This window comes from Rhinopithecus bieti, unplaced genomic scaffold (assembly GCF_001698545.2).
Source record: "Rhinopithecus bieti isolate Rb0 unplaced genomic scaffold, ASM169854v2 scaffold_18548, whole genome shotgun sequence".
In the NCBI taxonomy this organism is placed as follows: domain Eukaryota; kingdom Metazoa; phylum Chordata; class Mammalia; order Primates; family Cercopithecidae; genus Rhinopithecus; species Rhinopithecus bieti.
In genome coordinates, this window is record NW_016809526.1 from 984932 (window position 1) to 1006457 (window position 21526).

Here is a 21526-nt window from a genome sequence, read left to right on the forward strand (position 1 = left end):
TGCTTGGAAAACTGTAAAGTGCCATGGAAATATATTGTCTTGGTTATCTTCATTATTCTATAAATTAAAGGCAGCAGTTATATATGGGAGAATACAGGAGCTGATCATAATCCCAGAAGGCATAGTTCTGGGTGCCATCATCCTGAATGCTGGAATCCTGAAAGATCAAAATCCCAAAAATATAATTCTAGAAAATCTAAAAATTATTTTGAAGAAATGTATTTAAAATTTTTAAAGAGGGGCCGGGCGCGGTGGCTCACGCCTATAGTCCCAGCACTTTGGGAGGCCGAGGCGGGTGGATCACGAGGTCAGGAGATCCGAGACCATCCTGGCTAACACGGTGAAACCCCGTCTCTACTGAAAATACAAAACATAGCTGGGCCTGGTGGCAGGCGCCTGTAGTCCCAGCTACTTGGGAGGCTGAGGCAGGAGAATGGCGTGAACCTAAGAGGCAGAGTTTGCAGTGAGCTGAGATCGCGCCACTGCACTCCAGCCTGGGTGACAGAGGAAGACTCTGTCTGGGAAAAAAAAAAATTTTAAAGGGGATTTGAGAAACATATAAAAACATGGCAACAGTCTGGGCAACATAGCAAGACCCCATCTCTACAAAAAATTTAAAAACTAGCTGAGTGTGGTAGCACATACCTGTAGGCTCAGCTACTCAGGAGGCTGAGGGAGGAGGATCCCTTGAGCCCAGGAGGCCAAGGCTGCGTTGCGCCACTGCATTCCAGCCTGGGTAACACAGCGAGACTGTCTCTAAACAAACAAACTAAAAACAAAAACCGTGACAGGACACTTCATTGGCCACTTTACACAAGAAATAGGGCAAAAACAGCATGCGTATTTTTACAAGCATAAACACTCACATATACTAATGACAGTCACATGGGTATAACAATTATGAACAGCTGAACTGTATTCATAAAGAAATACATCAGAAAGGGAAGTGTAGAAATGCATATTAAACTGTGGCCTGTATTGTGTGCATCCAGCTTTGTAACTGAAATATTGTCATGAACAACAGTATTTTTCAGTCATTTGATGAGATGGATCAAAATGGATCACCATTGCATATGCAGTCACCCAAGCAACTGAGATCTCAAGAAATTTTATCTTTTGCAAATACAGATGTATAAAAAGGAGATCTCTTCACTTAGGAAATATCAACATTTTTATGTACACCTCAAAGTCATGGTGTGATGACGTACTTCGAAGCATGGAGTCAATTTAAAAAAAAAAGTGCATAACACAAATTAAAACTCTGTAAAAGTCTCTGCAGTTTTTACCTCCAGCATGGGAAATGATGAACTACATAGCACAGCAAACTGCTGTGTGTGAAGGGGCAGAGCTCATACACAACTAAACTAAATAATTTGGAAGGGGAGATTTCTTGCAGTTTTTTGCTTGTGTTTTTACTTCTAAGATCTGTGAAACACTTGCTGCACTTGTATTGAGAGAGTGGTTGTGGTCTAAGCATTTTTTTTTTTTTTTTTGAGACGGAGTTTCACTCTTGTTGCCCAGGCTAGAGTGCAATGGTGTGATCTTGGCTCATCACAACCCCTCCCTCCCGGGTTCAAGCAATTCTCCTGCCTCAACCTCCTGAGTAGCTGGGATTACAGGCATGCGCCACCAGGCCCAGCTAATTTGATTTGTATTCTTTAGTAGAGACGGGGTTTCACTATTGGCCAGGCTGCTCTTGACCCCCTGACCTCGTGATCCGCCTGCCTCCCAAAGTGCTGGGGTTACAGGCGTGAGCCACCACATCCGGCCAGGTCTACGCATTTTGTAAGCACATGCTGTCCATTTGAAAGGCTGGTTCTTGCTCAGTCATGGTAATTAAGCCATTTCCTGCCTTTGCAGCACCAATACTAATTAGCTTTTAAACTTTTACCATTCATTATCAAATAACCTTATACTCATATCACAGGCCTTTTGGTGAAGGAACCATTTCACAGATCTCTTCTGTTGTGCTGTAAGGAATACAATAAGAAGGAATGATAGTTGACTTCCTCAATACCAAATCTGTATTAGGGTTCTCCAGGTAGACACAACCAATAGGATATGTATATAGATATATGAGAAGGGTCTTACTAGAGGAATTGGCTCACATGATCATGGCAGCTGAGCAGTCTCTCCACAGGCCATCTGCAAACTGGAGACCCTGGGATACCAGTAGCGTGAGTCAGTCCAAGTCCCAAGGTGTCAGCATCAAGAAAGCTGATGGTGTTGTTACAGGAAACAGACCCCAAAAGACGGTTCTTGGATCTCGTGGAAGAAAGAATTCAGGGCGAGTCCATAGAGTAAAGTGAAAGCAAGTGTATTAGGAAAGTAAAGGAATAAAGAACAGCTACTCCATAGACAGAACAGCCCTGAGGGCTGCTGGTTGCCCATTTTTATGGTTATTTCTCAATGATATGCTCAACAAGGAGTGGATTATCCATGCCTCCCCTTTTTTAGACCGTGTAAGGTAACTTCCTGATGTTACCTTGGTGTTTGTAAACTGTCATGGCACTGGCGGGAATGTAGCAGCAAGGATGACCAGAGGTCACTCTTATCGCCATCTTGGTTTTGGTGGGTTTTAGCTGTCTTCTTTACTGCAGCCTGTCTTATCAGCAAGGTCTTTATGACTTGTATCTTGTGCTGACCTCCTATCTCATCCTGTGCCTTAGAATGCCTTAACCATCTAGGAATGCAGCCCAGTAGATCTCAGCCTCATTTTACACAGCGCCTATTCAAGATGGAGTTGCCCTGGTTCACACAGCTCTGACAGTGTAACTCTCAGTTCAAAGCTGAAAGCCGCAGGACCCAGGGAGCCTCTGGTCTAAGTCCTGGAGTCCAGTGGCCAATCAGCCTGGATTTCTGATGTCCAAGGCAGCAGAAGAAAAGTCTGTTCCAGCTCTCAGAGACCAATTCCCTTGCTGTATTTATTCTCCTTAGGCCCCTGATTGAGTGATGGTACATGCCAATATTGAGGGCAGATCTTTCTAACCTAATCCACTGAGACTCACACACTAATCTCCTCTGGAAACACCCTCACAGACACACCCAGAATAATGCCTTACCAGGCTTCTAGGTATTCCTGAATCAAGTCAAGTGGATGCCTATAATTAAGGTGTCATTAATTAATTAAGTCCACGAGTCCACCCCTTGTCAACCTGGTACCCATAGGCTCTCCTTAAGTCATACTTAATTTAATACAGGCAGTAACAAGGTAATAGGTCCCCTAACATGATGCAACTATCCCGTAATTGTGATTTTGGGGATTTTAGATGTTGGGGATTTAGACTTTAGGGATTTTAATCTTTAGGGATTTAGATTTTAGGGATTTTGATCTTTCAACATTTGGGATTATGGCATTTGAAACTGTGTCTTTGAGGTTATGATCCAAACCCAAAAATATATAATGCTGATAAGAGAGAAGAATCACATACGTTCTTTTTCAATTTCAAACTGAGACTCTGGGGTGACCTTCAAAATCCTACTCTCCTTTCTCCTTGAAATTTCAAATTCTCCAGAGTTGTTTCAGTACCTACATGCTCAAGATGTATTTATCGGACTGATGGATGATTGGATGGATGGTAAGATGGATGAATGTTTGGTGGCTAGATGGGTGGATGGATGGATGAATGAATGAGACTTGGAGAAGGAAGTGAACTCCTTTCTGTTGTTTTATCTTTTTTTTTCCTTCTCTTCTGCTTTGGGAAGCGGAGCCCCTCAGCTCTCAACTGGTCAACTTGTAGTTTTTCCATCCTTATCCTCTGTGCTACCCGCATTCTGCCACTGTTGACATCCCGCTCTGCATGGAGTTGGGGTGGAGCCATAGGAGAAAAGAGGTTAAACAAGCAGTAATTTACTTGAGTACAGTCTTTGAGTCAGTGAAATGCCAGTCATCATTTCCCAGTGGTACTTGTCATCTTGTCAACAACCCACTGATAACGCTCCTTCAATGTGAATATCAAAAGTAGGGAGAGACACTGAATAAAGAGGATGCCTACCCCTCCGGAAGACTGCTGTCCACCTCTAGGCCTGCATGCACACAGCCATGCCTACCTGCACCCCCAGCACCACACCCACACTCACGCCCACACACCCACACTCACACCCACACACCCACATGCCAGTGTTTTGGAGTTGGCAACCTGGATGCTGCTGAGGCAAACACAAGTCATCAAGCATAATTCTCATTCTCTCCTTCTGTCTCTGTTTTAGTTACAGGAACTTGGTCAGTGTAGAGGATTTAATAAGTCCGTGGAAAATTTGTTTCTGTCTCTTGCTACCCACGTGAAAAGTAAGTGCGTGCTTCATGATGTGTTTTCCCACCACCCTCCAGACCAGCCAAGCCCACTGGCTAGGGCCTGGCCGGTGATCTCAGTTGGCACTGTCCCTCAGGCCACTCACTTTGTCTCTGGACCCTGGGGAAAGCCACAGCACCTGACCCTTCACCTCTTTCCCAACAGAGCAGGCCTCTGGTTCCTTGTGGGAAGGGAAATGCCATTTCAGTCTACAAGGCTGGCTCAGTTTCCCCTACTCCTGCCAAAACACTGGGCAAAGGAGTTTAGACTTCCCTGAGGACCAACAGAGAAAACGTGAAGAGACAATTTCAGGGCTAGACCTGCTGGCTCACACCTGTCATCCCAGCACTTTGGGAGGCCAAGGTGGGTGGATCACTTGAGGTCAGGAGTTCGAGACCAGTCTGGCCAACATGGTGAAACCCCGTCTCCACTAAAAATACAAAAATTAGCTGGGCATGGTGGCGGGTGCCTGTAATCCCAGCTACTGCGGAAGCTGAGGCAGGAGAATCACTTGAACCCAGGAGGCGGAAGTTGCAGTGAGCCGAGATCACACCACTGGACTACAGCCTTAGCAGCAGAGCAAGACTCCATTTCAAAAAAAAAAAAAAAAAAAGAGAAGAAAAGAAAGATGTAATTTCAGGGAATCTAAAACCAGAATCTTTCAGGCCAGTGGGGCCCAATATCTATCGTCTGCATGGAATTACTTCACCTTTCTCCTTTTCTCCTTGGTAAATGTATTTTCTTCGGTTAGCAGTAATCCTGTGATTTTCTGGTGCATGTAACCCAGAACCACTTCCACTTGGCATCTTGTGTCTTTCAGTGTTCTCTCTGTTCAGATACTTTTTTCTCTATTTATCTTGAAATGCAAGTCCCAGAGGACAGACTCCTTTTCATGCCTCCTAAGATGCCCAGGGCTGATCAGGTGTTTAGAAAATGTCCTTAGTGGGCTCAAGTGTCCTTAGGCATGGATTTCTCTTTCACTGTGTTTCTGCTCAGCTTCTCTTCATCATCCCCTTTTCTGCAGTTGCATGCAGATGGTCTCAGTGCTGCACTTGGCTCTGAGACAGTCTCTTTATATGACTTTAATTAGTTGTCCATATTCCTCATGAGCCCTGTCTCAGCTGTCACACGATGACAATGAACATCAGAGCACTGCTCTTCAGATGAACAGAAACAGTGACTGTCTCATGCAATGGTCTGTTCCTTCCTTGTTCAGAGGGAGGAAGCAGCTGAATTTCATGAGCCTGTTTGCTAAGAGCACTTGGTGGCTTAAAAATCACTGCTCCCACCCTGCTGGGCTCTCTGACAGTACCCCCGCTCTGTGCCCCTCGGCCTGGAATGCATTTTCCAGCTCTCCTGGCTGCCTGTTCTCTTGTTGGTGCTATTTTCCCACCCACACCCCAGTAGGTGCTAGTCCACCCTTCCCTGTATGTCTTTCTAGATGCACAGCCCTTCTCCAAATCTATGTGGCTTCTGTGAATTATCTCCCACCACTGCCACTGTGGAATCAGTGCCTTGGAGTTAGCCCCGACCCTGTCATCCCTCAGCCACCGAAATCCAGAGAGGTGGGACACACACGTCAGCACACACGCGCCTTCTGGACGCTCCCAGCCCTACACACAGGTGCATTGGATATGCTCACAGCTGTCAGACGGCCACCCCATAGCCTGGCCTGTGTACCTGCTCACACACTTGAGGCTAACCAGTGAAATACCCAGGTGGACAACTAGAGCTAGTCCCTGGGTGAGGTGTGGGGGAATTCACAAGAGCAAAGCAGCAAGCATCCCTTCTCAGATGTGGGAAGCTGACTGAAACCGCATAACCTATACACACACACACACACACACATATCCCAGCACCCACTCCCCCACCCCACCCCCACTCCCCTGATCTCTCCACCCACCCTCACCCCCTGCCCAGAGGCAGAGATAGAAAACCCCAGCTTTCTGGTTCCTGGGAGTGGTGCTTTGCCTCTGACCTTTCCCAAGTGCTTCCCCTGGTTCTGCAGGAACAGGACACGTGACCACACACATGCCTTTCTCCCGTCTCTGCCACAGGACACGTAGCGTCCTGTAGGTGCTAACTCCTATTTCTTTGGATTTTGAGCTCTTCTTCTCGTGCCCCTGTTATCTTTTTGGCTGCCTGTTTCCCCACGGAAGTGGGTGCAGAGGGAAGCCTCATTCTCGGGATGAAGTCAGATTGGCACCTGAGGTCCTTGGGGAGGGGTTGTGGAGGGCCCCAGACTCTGCACTGGCCCAGGTGCTGAAGGGTGGCCTTGTCCCTGAGGGGTTTTGAAAGCTGACCCAGAATTACAACCTCTAGCTGCTGAAGCTGCCCAACGAAGTCAAACCAGCGGGAGGAAATGAGTGACCGCAGCTCTGTGTATTATCAGTACATTTCTAGAAGATATCAGCTTTGTAGTCCCCCTTAGAAGGGGGAAGAGGAAATGAGAAAACTGGTCTTGCTCAGAAGCAATCTGCATTTCTTTCTCTTCCTTATCCTTTGTCCCCTAATAATACTAACCTATAAGCCTATTTCTTAGGGCCCAAATTTCTCAAGAAGGCTCGTCCTCTCCCCTTGTCTGTGAACTTTAAATGGCCCATATAGGCCTAGGCTTTAGGGTGGGCACGAAAAGATTGCTGGGGGACCAGTTCCTCCTAAGGGGTTAGAAATTAGAGCCCCTCACAGCGTCACAGCCCAGACTGGGATGGGCCATCTGAGCGTGTCCTTTACTTTGTCCACTTTGAGGATCTGGTACATGCTAGTACCCTGGGAGCTGCTGGCCTTAGAAAGATACCCCAGTGTTTCTCGATGGTCACCTTGAGGATGTGGGGATGGCATTGCTATCAGGGGAGGCTAGGAGGCATCCTGGTGGAAAAGCTGGACACCCCAGCAGTTTCGGGGAGTGTGTGTTGAATTTCCCTCTCTAGAGAAAAGAGTCACTGCAGGACTCACTCCTGGGCAGTGCAGGCAGGAGAGAACCCATAAATAGTGAGAGGATAGAGGATTCATGCAATAACATCCCAAGGAGTGGATCCAAAGCTGGCCAGGGAGGTCGAGAGCCACACTGTCCATTGCAGTAGCCTCTAACCACGTGTCGCTTATGAGCCCCTGAAATATGGCTGCAAGATGCACTACCAAAGTGAACACACTGGGTTTCAGAGGCTTGGAATCCAACAAAAGTAAAATATTTCATGGATAACTTTAATTTTGATGACATGTTTTAATATTTTGGATGTATTGTGTTAAACTAAATATAGAATTAAAATTAATTTGGCCGGGCTCAAGCCTATAATCCCAGCACTTTGGGAGGCCAAGGTGGGTGGATATCTTGAGCTCAGGAGTTCGAGACCAGCCTGGCCAACATGGAGAAATCCTGTCTCTACTAAAAATACAAAAATTAGCCGGGTGTGGTGACACACACCTGTAATCCCAGCTACTTGGGAGGCTGAGACACAAGAATCACTTGAACCCAGGAGGCAGAGGTTGCAGTGAGCTGAGATCGCATCATTGCACTCCAGTCTGGGCAACAGAGTGAGACTCCATCTCAAAAATAAATAAATAAATAAAATAGAGTTAATTTTACCTGCTTTTTTGTTTTTTTTTTTTTAACTTTTTAAATGTGGCTACTATAAAAATTTAAAATAATATGTGTGACTTGCATTCTCTCTCTACCGGACAGCACAGATCTAGAGACAGTTTTAAGGTCCTCGTTTGGAGGAATGGGGGTCTCAGGGGAAAATGAAACCATCTTTGAAGGATGAAACCATCTTCATGGTGGCTCTGTCACTTGTGTGTGTGGCTTCCTTCCTTCGAACTTTATTCATCTTTATTCTAGACCACTATTACACTGTAAAAACAAATTTGTTTATAGTCATCTTTCCAGGATTTGCTTACTATAATTGTTATGAGGACACCCCAAATCTTATTTTTACCTCACTTCAGAGAGTCACAAGAAATGGTGTTAAGTTGTAACATCTTTGTAAGGAACCTGTAGAAAGCCAGCTTGTTTGGTAGGCTTCCACCTTCGTGTTTGGACGAGTGTACACACATATGTGTGACCTGGAACGCAGGGGAGCTTGGGTGGACGATTTCCCTTCACCTCACCCTATGGCCCAGGTGACCACAGTGGGACCTTGAAAGAAGCCAGCCCTTTCCTGCCCTGATCCAGCACACTGTCTGCTCACCCTCCTGACGCCTCTGCACTTGGTGAGGGATGTGCCACCCTTGCTACTCCATGCACTTTGCCCTTATGGGACCTTGGGACCCACTGTCTGTGGGTTCAGAGAACCCCAGAAGAGGCTCCCACAAGTCTCAGCAAAGCTGCGTGTTCCCATCCGTCAACCCTTGTGTTTGCCTTTTAGAGCTCTCCAAATCCCAGAACGACATGGCCTCTGAGAAGTGTCTTCTTGCCACGGGCTCTGGGCAGCGTGCGGGCCAGACAGAGAGACGGAGCCAATCTGACACTGCGGTCAACGTCACCACCAGGGTACCCTGAGCCCCACGAGGCCTCCACGCTGTTCACCTTCATGTTGTCTTCCAGAACTTTCTAGCCTGCCTTCTCTGTAGATTTATGTTTTCTTTGGTTTTATGGAAAAACAGCCATCAGAAAAACATAATTACCAGTTAGCACTTCTATTTGGGCAGGCCTGGCCCAAGGCAGGTCAGGATTCAAGGTCAGTCTGGAAAACTGTTCAGTACAGGGAAAGGCTTCCACCTAATCACAAGCCCCTAAGGCTCCTCTGTGTCTACAGAGCTCCCTGCCGGCTTCAAGGCTGCACCAAAGCCCAAGGGCTTCCTGCAGGGCCCACACCTGCCGAGTTAGCCCTTGAGTCTGCAAGACCAGCAGCCTCTGGTTAAAATCTGTCCTGGCCTCTGATGGAAACTATTGAAAACATAAAACCTGTGGGGCGCTCTTCCCCCGCTGTCCACACCACAAGTGAGAGCTCCCCTAGTAAAGGCTTCTAGGGAAATAATTATTCCACCTTCCCACCAGGACTAACCCAGCCTGGAGTGAATGCTTCGGGTATGAGAGAAAGCCAACCTTGGAATCGGAAAGCCTGCATTCTAGTTCAGCTGAGGTGCCTTGGCTGGGCGGGTGCCACTAGCTGTTGCTTGTAGAGTTGATGTGACTGCCCTGGTAGGCTGGACAGAACTGGTCTCCCTTCTCTGCTGCTGTGGACTCCACTCAAGCTGTCCCCAGACAGACTGTCCTTTAGGCGAGGGTGTGAGGTCAGTCCCCCTCTCCTGCTGGAACTTGCACACAGCCTCTTGAGAGTTCACGTCTTGCCTCCCACTCGAGCCCGTGTGCCCCTCTATAAAATGAAGATGATAATTAATACCTATTCTGTCCACAGCACAAGGTTTTGTAAACATCTAATGAGATAATATAGTATCTTGATTTGCTATCTAAGTCATCTAAATATTTTATCTAAATTGCCAGCATTTACTATGATGTGCTGGACTCTGTACTAAAAACTTAACTAAGCTATCTCATTTTATCTTCATAACCACCCTCTAGGGTACGTATTGCATGCAACCTCATTTTACGTGTAAAGAAATGGAGGCGGCCGGGCGCGGTGGCTCAAGCCTGTAATCCCAGCACTTTGGGAGGCCGAGACGGGCGGATCACGAGGTCAGGAGATCGAGACCATCCTGGCTAATACGGTGAAACCCCGTCTCTACTAAAAAAATACAAAAAACTAGCCGGGCGAGGTGGTGGGCGCCTGTAGTCCCAGCTACTCGGGAGGCTGAGGCAGGAGAATGGCGTGAACCCGGGAGGCGGAGCTTGCAGTGAGCTGAGATCTGGCCACTGCACTCCAGCCTGGGCGGCAGAGCGAGACTCCGTCTCAAAAAAAAAAAAAAAGAAAAAAGAAATGGAGGCTTAGAGAGATTAAGTCACATGCCAAAGGTTGTATAGCCAAAAGACGACTGAACTCTGGGGCAGTGATTCCCAGCTCTTATGAGTATGGGAGTCACTGGGGATCTTAAAATTCAGATTCCGAATCAGTAGCTGCGGGGTGGACGTGAGATGAGGAGCTGCAGATGCATTTTTGGTGAGCTCCTGGGATCTGGCGAAGTCTATGCTTTGAAGTTCTCAGACCACACTTTAGGAGTGAGGTGTCTAGACGGTTTGAAATGTATTTGGCAGGTGTTTGAAATTCTATGACACAAGTGTCAGCTGCTGCCAGCTTCCCAGGGTCTACAGAAGCGCCATCTGAACTCCCTCCGGGGATCACTCCTTCTCCTAGTGAAACAGGCGGAGGGGAGGGTTAGCAGCCACTTATGAAGCCCTGTGTTCCACACATGGTGGCAGCATTTTTTCTTACCTACTTTATCACATTTAATGCTTACAAAAATACTGTGATAGATATTGTTACTCCCATGATAAAGATCGGCTGAGCCTGGTAGCTCATGCCTGTAATCCCAGCACTTTGGGAAGCCGAGGTGGGCAGATTGCTTGAGCCAAGGAGTTTGAGACCAGTCTGGGCAACATACGGAAACCTTGTCTCTACACAAATACAAATATTAGCCAGGTGTGGTGGCGCATGTCTATAATCCCAGCTACTCAGGAGACTGAGGTGGTAGGATCTCTTGAGCCCGGGAGGTCAAGGTTGCAGTAAGCCATGGCTGCACCACTGCACTCCAGCCTGGGTGACAGAGTGAAACCCTGTCTCAAATTATAATAATAATTTAAAATTTTAAAAATTGGCCAGGCACCATGGCTCATGCCTGTAATCCCAGCACTTTGGGAGGCTGAGGTGGGTGGATCACCTGAGGTCAAAAGTTCAAGACCAGCCTGGCCCACATGGTAAAACCTTGTCTCTACTAAAAATACAAAAATTAGCCAGGCATGATGGCAGGTGCCTGTGATCCCAACTACTGAGGAGGCCGAGGCAGGAGAATTGCTTGAACCTAAGAGGTGGAGGTTGCAGTAAGCCGAGATCATGCCACTGCACTCCAGCCTGGATGACAGAGAAAAAAAAAAAAAAAAAAAAAAAAAAAATTATATATATATATTAACCTGAGTTTCAGTGAGAAACCAACATGCCTAATGTCACATACTGAATGAAAGAGCCAGGAGCAAACTCAGGATTTGACTCTGAATTCTAAACTCTGTGCTCCTGTAAGAAGGACAAATGAGGACCGCTGAAGAAAGAGGGTTCAGGAAGAGGATTGTGGAAGTATGAGTAATTCTCTTACTCGCCTGAGTCACAGGAAACCACTCAGAGTCTAACATTGACTTAGGGTTAACCAGATGCCTGGCATTATTCTCAGCATAATGCCCCTCAGAGGTATTTAGCTTTTGTGATCCTTAAGACAGCCCTATGAAGTTTGTACTGTTCCTGTCCCCATTGAAGACGGGGACACTGGGGCAAAGAGATGACCAAGAGCTAGGTGGAGCCTGCTCCAGAGACCAGCCACACCCTGCCCATGCCCCTGAGGTGTGGGATGCATTTCCCATTTACACCATGATGTGCTGTGTGGTGGCACATCCCGCGTGCCACAGGCTGGGCTTGTGGTGTTCTGCATGAGGGTGGCCCGTGAGTCCTCGGCACACCCCCTCCCCTGCTGCACATGCACATGGCCCAGAGCCTGGCGGGGTTGTCTGATGGACTCTGGGAGCTCAGAGATAGAAGTGGTGGGGTACAGGGGAGACGGTGGGGGAAGAGCCCATCTAAGTAGACATTGTTATGCCTGCGTCCACTTCTCAGCCATGCCCTTGGCAGGACATGCTTCCAACTTTCTACAGGCCTTCTCTCTCCCCACCTTAATTGAGGATGTAGCTGGGTTGGTTTCTTTGTTTTGTTTTGAGACCAAGTCTCGCTCTCTTGCCCAGGCTGGAGTGCAGTGGTGCTATCATGGGTCGCTGTAGCCTTGATCTCCTACGCTTAAGTGATCCTCCCACTTCAGCCTCCCGAGTAGCTGAGACTACAGGCATATGGCACCATATCTGGCTGATTTTAATTTTATTTTAGTAGACATGGGGTCTCACTATGTTGCCCAGGCTGGTCTCAAACTCCTGGGCTCAAGCAATCCTCCCACCTAGGCCTCCCAAAGTGCCAGGATTACAGGTGTGAGCCACCACACCCAGCCCGATATGGCTGTTTTAAGGGACAATTTAACCAAATATTTATAAAGTACTCATCTTTGATAGTATGATTTATAAATGCTAAATAACTATTGGGTTAAAATATAAGGAGTACATCTCTATTTATTTATTTATTTATTTTGAGGCGGAGTCTCGCTCTGTCGCCCAGGCTGGAGTGCAGTGACGCAATCTCGGCTCACTGCAAGCTCCGCCTCCCGGGTTCACGCCATTCTCCTGCCTCAGCCTCCTGAGTAGCTGGGACTACAGGCGCCCGCCACCGCGCCCGGCTAATCTTTTGTATTTTTTTTTTAATAGAGACGGGGTTTCACTGTGGTCTCGATCTCCTGACCTTGTGATTCACCCGCCTTGGCCTCCCAAAGTGCTGGGATTACAGGCGTGAGCCAGCGCGCCCGGCCTATTCATTTTTATTTATGTTTGAGACAGAGTCTTATTCTGTTGCCCAGGCTGGAGTGCAATGGCACAATCTTGACTCACTGCAACCTCTCCCTCTCCAGTTCATGATTCTCATGCCTCAGCCTCTTGAGTGGATGGGATTACAGGCATGCACCACCATACCTGGCTAATTTTTGAATTTTTAGTAGAAATGGGGTTTCGCTGTGTTGCCTAGGCTAGTCTCAATCTCTTGAGTTCAATTCGATCTCCCTGCCTTAGCCTCGCAAAGTGCTGGGATTACAGGTGTGAGCCACCGCGTGTGGCCCAGGAGTACATCTTTAAATAGAACATTTGTCGGATTGCAGTTACGCATGCCTTAGCTGGGGAGCTCACCAAAATTCCTCTCATTTTCATCAGAGCATGTTGGAGCATCTTGTCAACGTTAATTATAGAACACGGTGCCCCTGCTTTGGAAGTGGGGGATGTTGGTGTCCACCTTGCAAGTGGCACAGAAGTAGTGGAAAACTTTTTTTTTTTTTTTTTTTTGGAGACAGGGTCTTTGTCACCCAGGCTGGAGGGTAGTGGTGCGAACCCAGCTCATTGCAGCGTCAACCTCCTGGGCTCAGGTGATCCTCCCACCTCAGCACCCCCAAGTAGCTGGGACTACAAGGGTGCACCATTCCACCCAGCTAATTTTTGTATTTTTTCTGGAGATAGTGTTTTACCATGTTGCCCAGACTGGTCTTGAACTCCTGGGCTCAAGGGATCCTCCTGCCTTAAAATCACGCGGTGACTTGGGGATGTTAATTGAGAAAACAGCTCAGGATCTTTTCCACACTGCTTCTCTGACTGTTAAGTTTGAACCACATATTCTGCAAACACCCCTTCAAAAATGCTCACTTAAGCATCTGGGCCAGGATTCTTCAATAAGTGAATTCTTACCTCTCCTCTCTTGTGCGTTCCACTGGGATTTTATTGTATGTGTTATGAATGTACAGTGTTGACCTATATTAGCCATAAAAACATGCACCTGTTAAACAGGAAGAATGCCTAAAAACTGTCAGCAGGGGCTATCTCTGGAGGGGGGAACTGAGGACAGAGGTGGAGGAAGAAGATTTTCTTTCTTTTTTTTTTTTTTTTTTTTGAGATAGAGTCTCACTCTGTCACCCAGGCTGGCAGTGGAGTGAGTGATCTCGGCTCACTGCAACCTCCTCCTCCTGGGTTCAAGCCATTTTCCTGTCTCAGCCTCCTAAGTAGCTAGGACTACAGGCATGCGCCACCACGCCCAGCTAATTTTTGTATTTTTAGTAGAGACAGGGTTTCACCATGTTGGCCAGGCTGGTCTTGAACTTCTAACCTCAGGTGATCTGCCCCCCTCAGCCCCTCAAAGTGCTAGGATTAGAGGCGTAAGCCGCTGTGCCCGGCCAGCTATTCCTTTTTAACAGCTACTTTTTCTTCCTTTTTTTTTTAGACGGAATCTTGCTCTGTTGCCCAGGCTAGAGTGTGGTGGCGCGATCTCGGCTCACTGCAACCTCCGCCTCCCAGGTTCAAGTGATTCTCCTGCCTCAGCCTCCTGAGTAGCTGGGACTATGGGCACGTGCCACCACGCCTGGCTAATTTTTGTATTTTTGGTAGAGACGGGGTTTCACCATGTTGGCCAGGATGGTCTCGATCTCCTGACCTCGTGATCCGCCTGCCTTAGCCTCCCAAAGTGCTGGGATTACAGGTATGAGCCACTGTGCCTGGCCTAACAGCTACTTTTTAGGGCTTTTAATTCATGCTGCCAAGTTGCCCTCCACTGAGGTTGACTCAGTTTACCTGACCACTGACAGGACAGTGACCTGTTTTCCAGCACTCTTGCCAACACTCAACTTTGTACCTTTTTTTTTTTCTCAAAATGTTTATTATAGTAAAATACATGTAAGACTTACCATCTATGCCATTTTAAGTATATAGTTCCTGGCATTGAAAACATTCCTAATGTTCTGCACCTGTCACCACCATCCATCTCTAGGATTCTCTTCATCTAGTAAAACTCAACTTTATAATTTTTAACATTCCCATCACCACCATCCATCTCCAGGACTCTTCATCTAGTAAAACACTCAACTTTATAATTTTTAACATTTGCCAATATAATGGGCAGTTACTTAAAATGTGCCTTTCTTTAACTGCAGGTAAGCTTTTTCTCCTACTTTTTCCCCTGTTTGGCACACCTTCATTCTTGAACCCCTCTCATTGGATTTGCTGGCTCTTCCAGCCTCTGGCTCCTTCGCTGTGGCTTTGGTGGACACTTCTGTCACACTGTTAGTGTCCCCTGTGTTCGTGATCTGTGTCCACGTGTCTGCAGGTCTAGGATGTGCTTTCTGTTTAACCACCAGCTGCTCCAGGTGGAAGGCCTTCCCTCTCAGGCTTACCCCAACCAGTCTCAGCATCCTCTCGGATAATTGCAACCCCACTGAAGACCATCCTAGAGGCTTGCATGCTGAAGAAACTCTCCCTGGCTTCTTTGCCATTGACCTGGCTGGTGCTTCCATTTGAATGGTGTCTCTGTCTTCCTACTAGCTAGTGAGCCCTTTGAAGATGGACGTTTCATCTTCTCCTCTTTCTCCTCTCTTCCTCCCCGTCTACCAGCCCCTAGAATTTTGCGTGGTGGCGCAAATATAGTGTTGCCTAACAAATAAATGTCTGTAGGAATTACTTTGGCATTCTGGGGATGCAGAACATCAATAAAGCGGAGGTAATCTTTTCTTTCATTTGTTCGGTTGTATTTTCACTTAGTTTTTTCTTCCTGAAAATTATGACTATGGGGCAACTGTTGTATTTCTGAGTTCTGCTTCCAACCCAGCACCAAAAACTAAAGTCTCCACTTGGAAAGTTGGTATTTTCAGCCATTAAGAGGTTTTCCCACCTTGCCCGTTGTGTTTATTGCGCTCTACGGGCACTGTCCGATGGAACTTTCTGCAGGGATGGGAATGATCTTTATGTGAGCTGTCCAAACAATGACCATGGCTGCATGTGGTCACTGAGCATTTGAAATGGGTCTAGCGCAACTAAGAAGTTAATTTTGTTTGATTTCAACTAATTTAAGTTTGAGTAGTCATGTGTGGCTAGTGACTACCATATTGGAAAACACAGCTGTATACATCACAGAAGTGTCAGCTTGGCTGTGCGCGGTGGCTCGCGCCTGGAATCCCAGCACTCTGGGAGGCTGAGGCAGGTGGATCACTTGAGGTCAGGAGTTTGAGGTCAGCCTGACCAACATGGTGAAACCCCGTCCCTACTAAAAATACAAAAATTAGCCAGTATGGTGGCACATGCCTGTAGTTTCAGCTACTTGGGAGGTTGAGGCAGGAGAATTGCTTGAACCCGAGAGATGGAGGCTGCAGTGAGCCAAGATTGTGCCACTGCTCTCCAGCCTCCAGCCTGGGTGACAGAGCAAGACTCCATCTCAAAAAAAGAAAGAAAAAATAAGTGTCAACAATTAGCAAAGTATTTTTAGAAAATTTAGAGACATATTTTGATGTTCCCTTTTTATAAGCATCTTAGAGCTAAAACTCTGCTTATCAGACCAGTTATTATATAACAAGTGATTAAATGCCAGGACCATTTATTTATTTATTTATTTATTTATTTTATTTTATTTTATTTATTTATTTATTTTTTTTGAGACAGAGTCTCGCTCTGTCGCCCAGGCTGGAGTGCAGTGGCCGGATCTCAGCTCACTGCAAGCTCCGCTTCCCGGGTTTACACCATTCTCCTGCCTCAGCCTCCCGAGTAGCTGGGACTACAGGCGTCCGCCACCTCGCCCGGCTAGTTTTTTGTATTTTTTTAGTAGAGACGGGGTTTCACCGTGTTAGCCAGGATGGTCTCGATCTCCTGACCTCGTGATCCGCCCGTCTCGGCCTCCCAAAGTGCTGGGATTACAGGCTTGAGCCACCGCGCCCGGCAGGACCATTTATTAAGGCTAAAATTTGGACTTCTTTAAGACTTTTACTAATCCACGAATAATCTACCCATTACTGTTCATGACTATCCCAAAGCTGGATGTTGTCTGTCTCTGGGCCCTGTATGCGTGTGTGTGCGTGCGTGTGTGTGCGTGCGTGTGCATGTGTGTGTGTGCGCACATGCATATACCAAATGCAAGTGTGTCCTCCTACTCAGAAGTTTGCATATTAGTAACATCAAGTAATAGATGCTTGCTGAAGTCACCACATTGGAACAAAACCAAACAGGGATGGAGACTATAATATTAATTTTTGTTTTTCCTTCTCCAGAAGGTCAGTGCACCAGATATTCTGAAACCTCTCAATCAAGAGGATCCCAAATGCTCTACTAACCCTATTTTGAAGCAACAGAATCTCCCATCCAGTCCGGCGCCCAGTGCCATATTCTCTGGAGGTTTTAGACATGTGAGTCTCATTCCAGTGCTCTTTTGTTTGTTTGTTTGTTTGAAAGCATAATGTACAAGTATGTATTTCAATTACTCCTAGTTGAAGGTCCTTATTTTTAGAGAACGGCAAGGCATTTTATTATCCATCCTTCCATTCCTTATAAGGCTTCCACAGGTTTTGGTAAAGTCGCATTATCCTCAGGCCTGTTGTTTTGGAGTTACTCCAGGTGTGTCAGCAGATTCATTATCAATCCACTCCATCAGTGCTCTGTAGCCTTCTGCAATGCTGAAGTCAGTAGCACTCTGCAACTCGCGTAAACAGATAGGGCAAGAGGGCACCGGTCAGCTTCTTCCAGGTGGTTGGAGCCTTGTGTTAGGCATGGAAGTTACCAACAGTGTCACATTCCACGTGTGTGTCCAGTCTCATGGGTTAAAATCTTATGGGCTCAATGTACTGAAACACTAGTTCTTTCCAGAATGTAATAGTTATCAAAAATTGAATAGTCGATTGAAGATGTTTTCTGGCACTTCCTCTCTTTGCCTTCATAGCACAAGCTATAAAAATCACTGCCATGCTTAACAAAGCTGAATATCCCTACACCTTCTGTCAAAGAGAGCTATCCAAAGACAAAGTTTCCGGAGTCTCCTAGGTAAAGATCAATCATTGTTATTGACAGGCATTTTCAGGTTTCTTCTTTTTTAAGAACTTCACGATGTCCCCTGCATGAACTTGCAGACTTTGTTTGTGAGTTATCATTGACTCTAAAGGAACACCTCATTGCAGAAACAGGAACCAGTTCTAGGAGTTTTGCTGTCAAGCCATAGAAATATCCCTCACAGTAAGCTTTGAGCCATTTAATAGATTCTTCACTGATAATTCTGCTGTTTCCTAGAGATCCAGTGGACTGAATACAAATACTGCATTTGTCTAGAGAGAGTGCCTTTCTGTAAGGGCCACTGAAGAACTGTTCAAAGTCTTGGGGAGCCTCTGGATGGGAAGGGTTCTAATATGACTGGGAATGCAAAGTAATGGGTCCAAAGAGATCAATGGCTGGCTGGAAGTCTTCGTTCATACAGCACTGTTTTCCCCAGCATCTAATTTCCCATACTGTGACACAAGGCCTGGGTTCCTTGAGATGAGAGCTGTTTTCAGTGTTTGTTCAGAGTGCCATACTGTTTGCATAATGACAGATCTCTTCTGTTAACATCTGTTAACATCGTGTTCCTAGGTTGAACTTTCTTTCTTTCTTTTTTTTTTCTGGGACAGAGTCTTGCTCTGTTGCCCAGGCTGGAGTGCTGTGGCGCAATCTCGGCTCACTGCAAGCTCCGCCTCCTGGGTTCACGCCGTTCTCCTGCCTCAGCCTCCCAAGTAGCTGGGACTACAGGCGCCCGCCACCACCACGCCCGGCTAACTTTTTTGTATTTTGAGTAGAGACAGAGTTTCACCGTATTAGCCAGGATGGTCTCAATCTCCTGACCTCATGATCCACCCGCCTTGGCCTCCCAAAGTGCTGGGATTACAAGCGTGAGCCACTGCGCCCGGCTGAACTTTCTTTATTTTAATTTTCTTTCTTTCTTTATTTTTTGAGATGGAGTCTTGCTCTGTTGCACAGGCCAGAGTGCAGGCTGGTGCCATCTCAGCTCACTGCAGCCTCCGCCTCCCAGTTCAAGCAATTCTCTTGCCTGTCTCCCAAGTAGCTGGGATTACAGGTGCCCACCACCACGTCTGGCTAATTTTTGTATTTTTAGTAGAGATGAGTTTCATCATGTTGGCCAGGCTGGTTTCGAACTCTTGACCTCAACTGATCTGCCTGCCTTGACATCCCAAAGTGCTGGGATTACAGGCATGAGCCACCGCACCTGGCCTAGAACTTTCATTCTTCCTTTTAAATGGGTCAAACAGGTGTTCAGCCATGAGGCTTTATTAGGAAGAAGGCATCCTTCTGAGGTTTTTACCTTACAAGGATGGACATAGCAGGGCCTGGCTGGAAAAGTATTGTGGAAGGAATCTTCACCCACCAGGCCTTGAGACTACCCACCCACCTCCCATGGCTGTTCTGATGTGTGCACCTCATCCAAGTACTTTTTTTGGGGAGGGGGGATGAAGTCTCCCTCTGTCGCCCAGGCTGGAGTGCAGTGGTGTGATCTCAGTTCACCACAACCTCTGCCTCCTGGGTTCAGGCAGTTCTTCTGCCTCAGCCTCTCGAGTAGCTGGGATTACAGGCATGAGCCACTGGCCCCAGCCCCAAGTACTCTTGATATGTGCGGCATGGTTATGACATCAGTAGACAAGGGGAGGGATGAGCTGCCGCCCTTGTGAGAGAAACTGGAATGTGACAATAGAACTTGGAAGTGATATTTTACTTAGGCTGGGATTTGGGGAAACCCTTACTATACTTTGAGAGTGGTTTTCTTTTCTACATCTTACTGTAAACATTTTCATACATAGAGAGAGTAATAATAAATATTGGTGTCTTTTGATTTTGTGTGTTTTTAATTTTGATGAAGTCTGATTTGGCAGCATGTTCTTTTACGGTTAAGTCTGGGTCTTATCCATCCACAAGTCATGAAGATATTCTCCCACGTTTTCATCTAGAAGTTTAGAAAAGTTTAGTTTTTATGTTCAGGCCTGTACTCCAGCTCATTATCATTTTTGTGTGTGGGTGAATGGTGTAAGGTAGAGATTGGGGCTCATTTTTTTCCATGTGGGTATTTGGTTAATCTAGTACCATTTGTTTAAAAAAATAAAGGGCTATTATATCCCCCAGTGACTTTGGCATCTTGGCTGGAAATCAAATAACCACATAAGTGTGGCTTCCTTATGGACTCTCTGTTCTGTTCCGGTGATCTCCTCGTCTGTCCTTATGCCAAGACCACATTATCCTGAGTACTGTATCTTTGTAGTAAGTCTTGAAGTTGGGTATTATAAGTCTTCCAATTTGGTTCTTCTTTTTCAAGATTGCTTTGTGATGTCTTAAATGTATTCTCTGTGTATAGTTAGGCATTTTAATTCATTCGTTCATTCATTTCTTTATTAAAAAACATTGAGGCCAGGCGCGGTGGCTCACGCCTGTAATCCCAGCACTTTGGGAGCCTGAGGCGGGTGGATCATGAGGTCAGAAGATCGAGACCATCCTGGCTAACATGGTGAAGCCTCATCCCTACTAAAAAAAAAAAAACATAAAAAATTAGCTGGGTGTGGTGGCAGGCGCCTGTAGTCCCAGCTACTTGGGAGGCTGAGGCAAGTGAATGGCGTGAACCCAGGAGGTGGGGCTTGCAGTGAACCAAGATTGTGCCACCGCACTCCAGCCTGGGCGATGGAGCGAGACTCCATATCAAAAAACAAACAAACAAGCAAGCAAACAAAAAACAGTGAGTGTTAACTTTTTGCCTAGAATTATGATGCATGGTGTAATAGATGGATTCTTGGATGAGGGGCCATGATGCTTCAATTAACAGTTGTATTAGTCCATCTATGTTGCTATAGCAAAATACCACAGACTGGGTAATTTATAAACAATAGAAATTTATTTTTCATGGTCCTAGACACTGGGAAGTTCAAGATATCAAGGCATGGGCAGGACTGATGTCTGGTGGTCTGTGGCTCATAGATGGCTCCGTCTAAGTGTTTTCCTCACATGGTGAAAAGGATGAAAGGGAAAGAGGGTCCAGTGCTGTGTGCAGCCTCTTTTATAAAGGCCTGAATCCCATTCACTAGAGCCCTGTCCTCATGACTGAATCAGCTCCCAGAGGCCCCACCTCTTCATACTATCACATTGTCAATTACATTTCAACATGTGAATGCTTGGATCTTTCAAGTTGCCAGCTTAGCCCCTTTCCAAGTGTACTTTACTTTCATTTGTAAAACAAAAATTAAAATTAAAATATTTCAACATGTGAATTTTGGAGGGGACATAAACATTCAAATCATAGCAACAGTCATGGTTCTTTCACATCTTATATGACCTTAGACAATTGCAGAAACCCTCTCAACATTGGAATCCTCATCAGGGAAATGGACATTTGAGTTCTTTATTTTTTTTGAGGAGTCTCGCTTTGTTGCCCAGGCTGGAGTACAGGGGTGTGATCTTGGCTCACTGCAACCTCCACCTCCAAGGTTCAAGAGATTCTCCTGCCTCAGCCTCTCGAGTAGCTGGGATTACAGGGCCACGCCACCATGCCTGGCTAATTTTTGTATTTTTAGTAGAGATGTGGTTTCACCATGTTGACCAGGCTGGTCTCGAACTTCTGACCTCAGGTGCTCTGCTCACCTTGGTCTCCCGAAGTGCTGGGATTAAAGGCATGAGCCACCGTGCCCAGCCCTTCTTTTTTTTTTTTTTTCTTTTTTTTTTTTTT

At 46.4% G+C, this 21526-nt stretch overlaps 1 protein-coding gene and 1 pseudogene across 1 annotated transcript in view; one reads left to right on the top strand and one right to left on the bottom strand.

Annotated features, from left to right (window-relative positions):
* Positions 1-21526, top strand: part of SYTL3 (synaptotagmin like 3) — a 115900-nt gene that overhangs the window by 53547 nt on the left and 40827 nt on the right. The window contains 3 exon segments of the mRNA XM_017889629.1: positions 4210-4288; positions 8657-8781; positions 17055-17189. Of these exon segments, the coding sequence (XP_017745118.1) occupies positions 4210-4288; positions 8657-8781; positions 17055-17189 (339 nt within the window).
* On the bottom strand, positions 17201-18443 carry LOC108540540 (archaemetzincin-2 pseudogene; annotated as a pseudogene).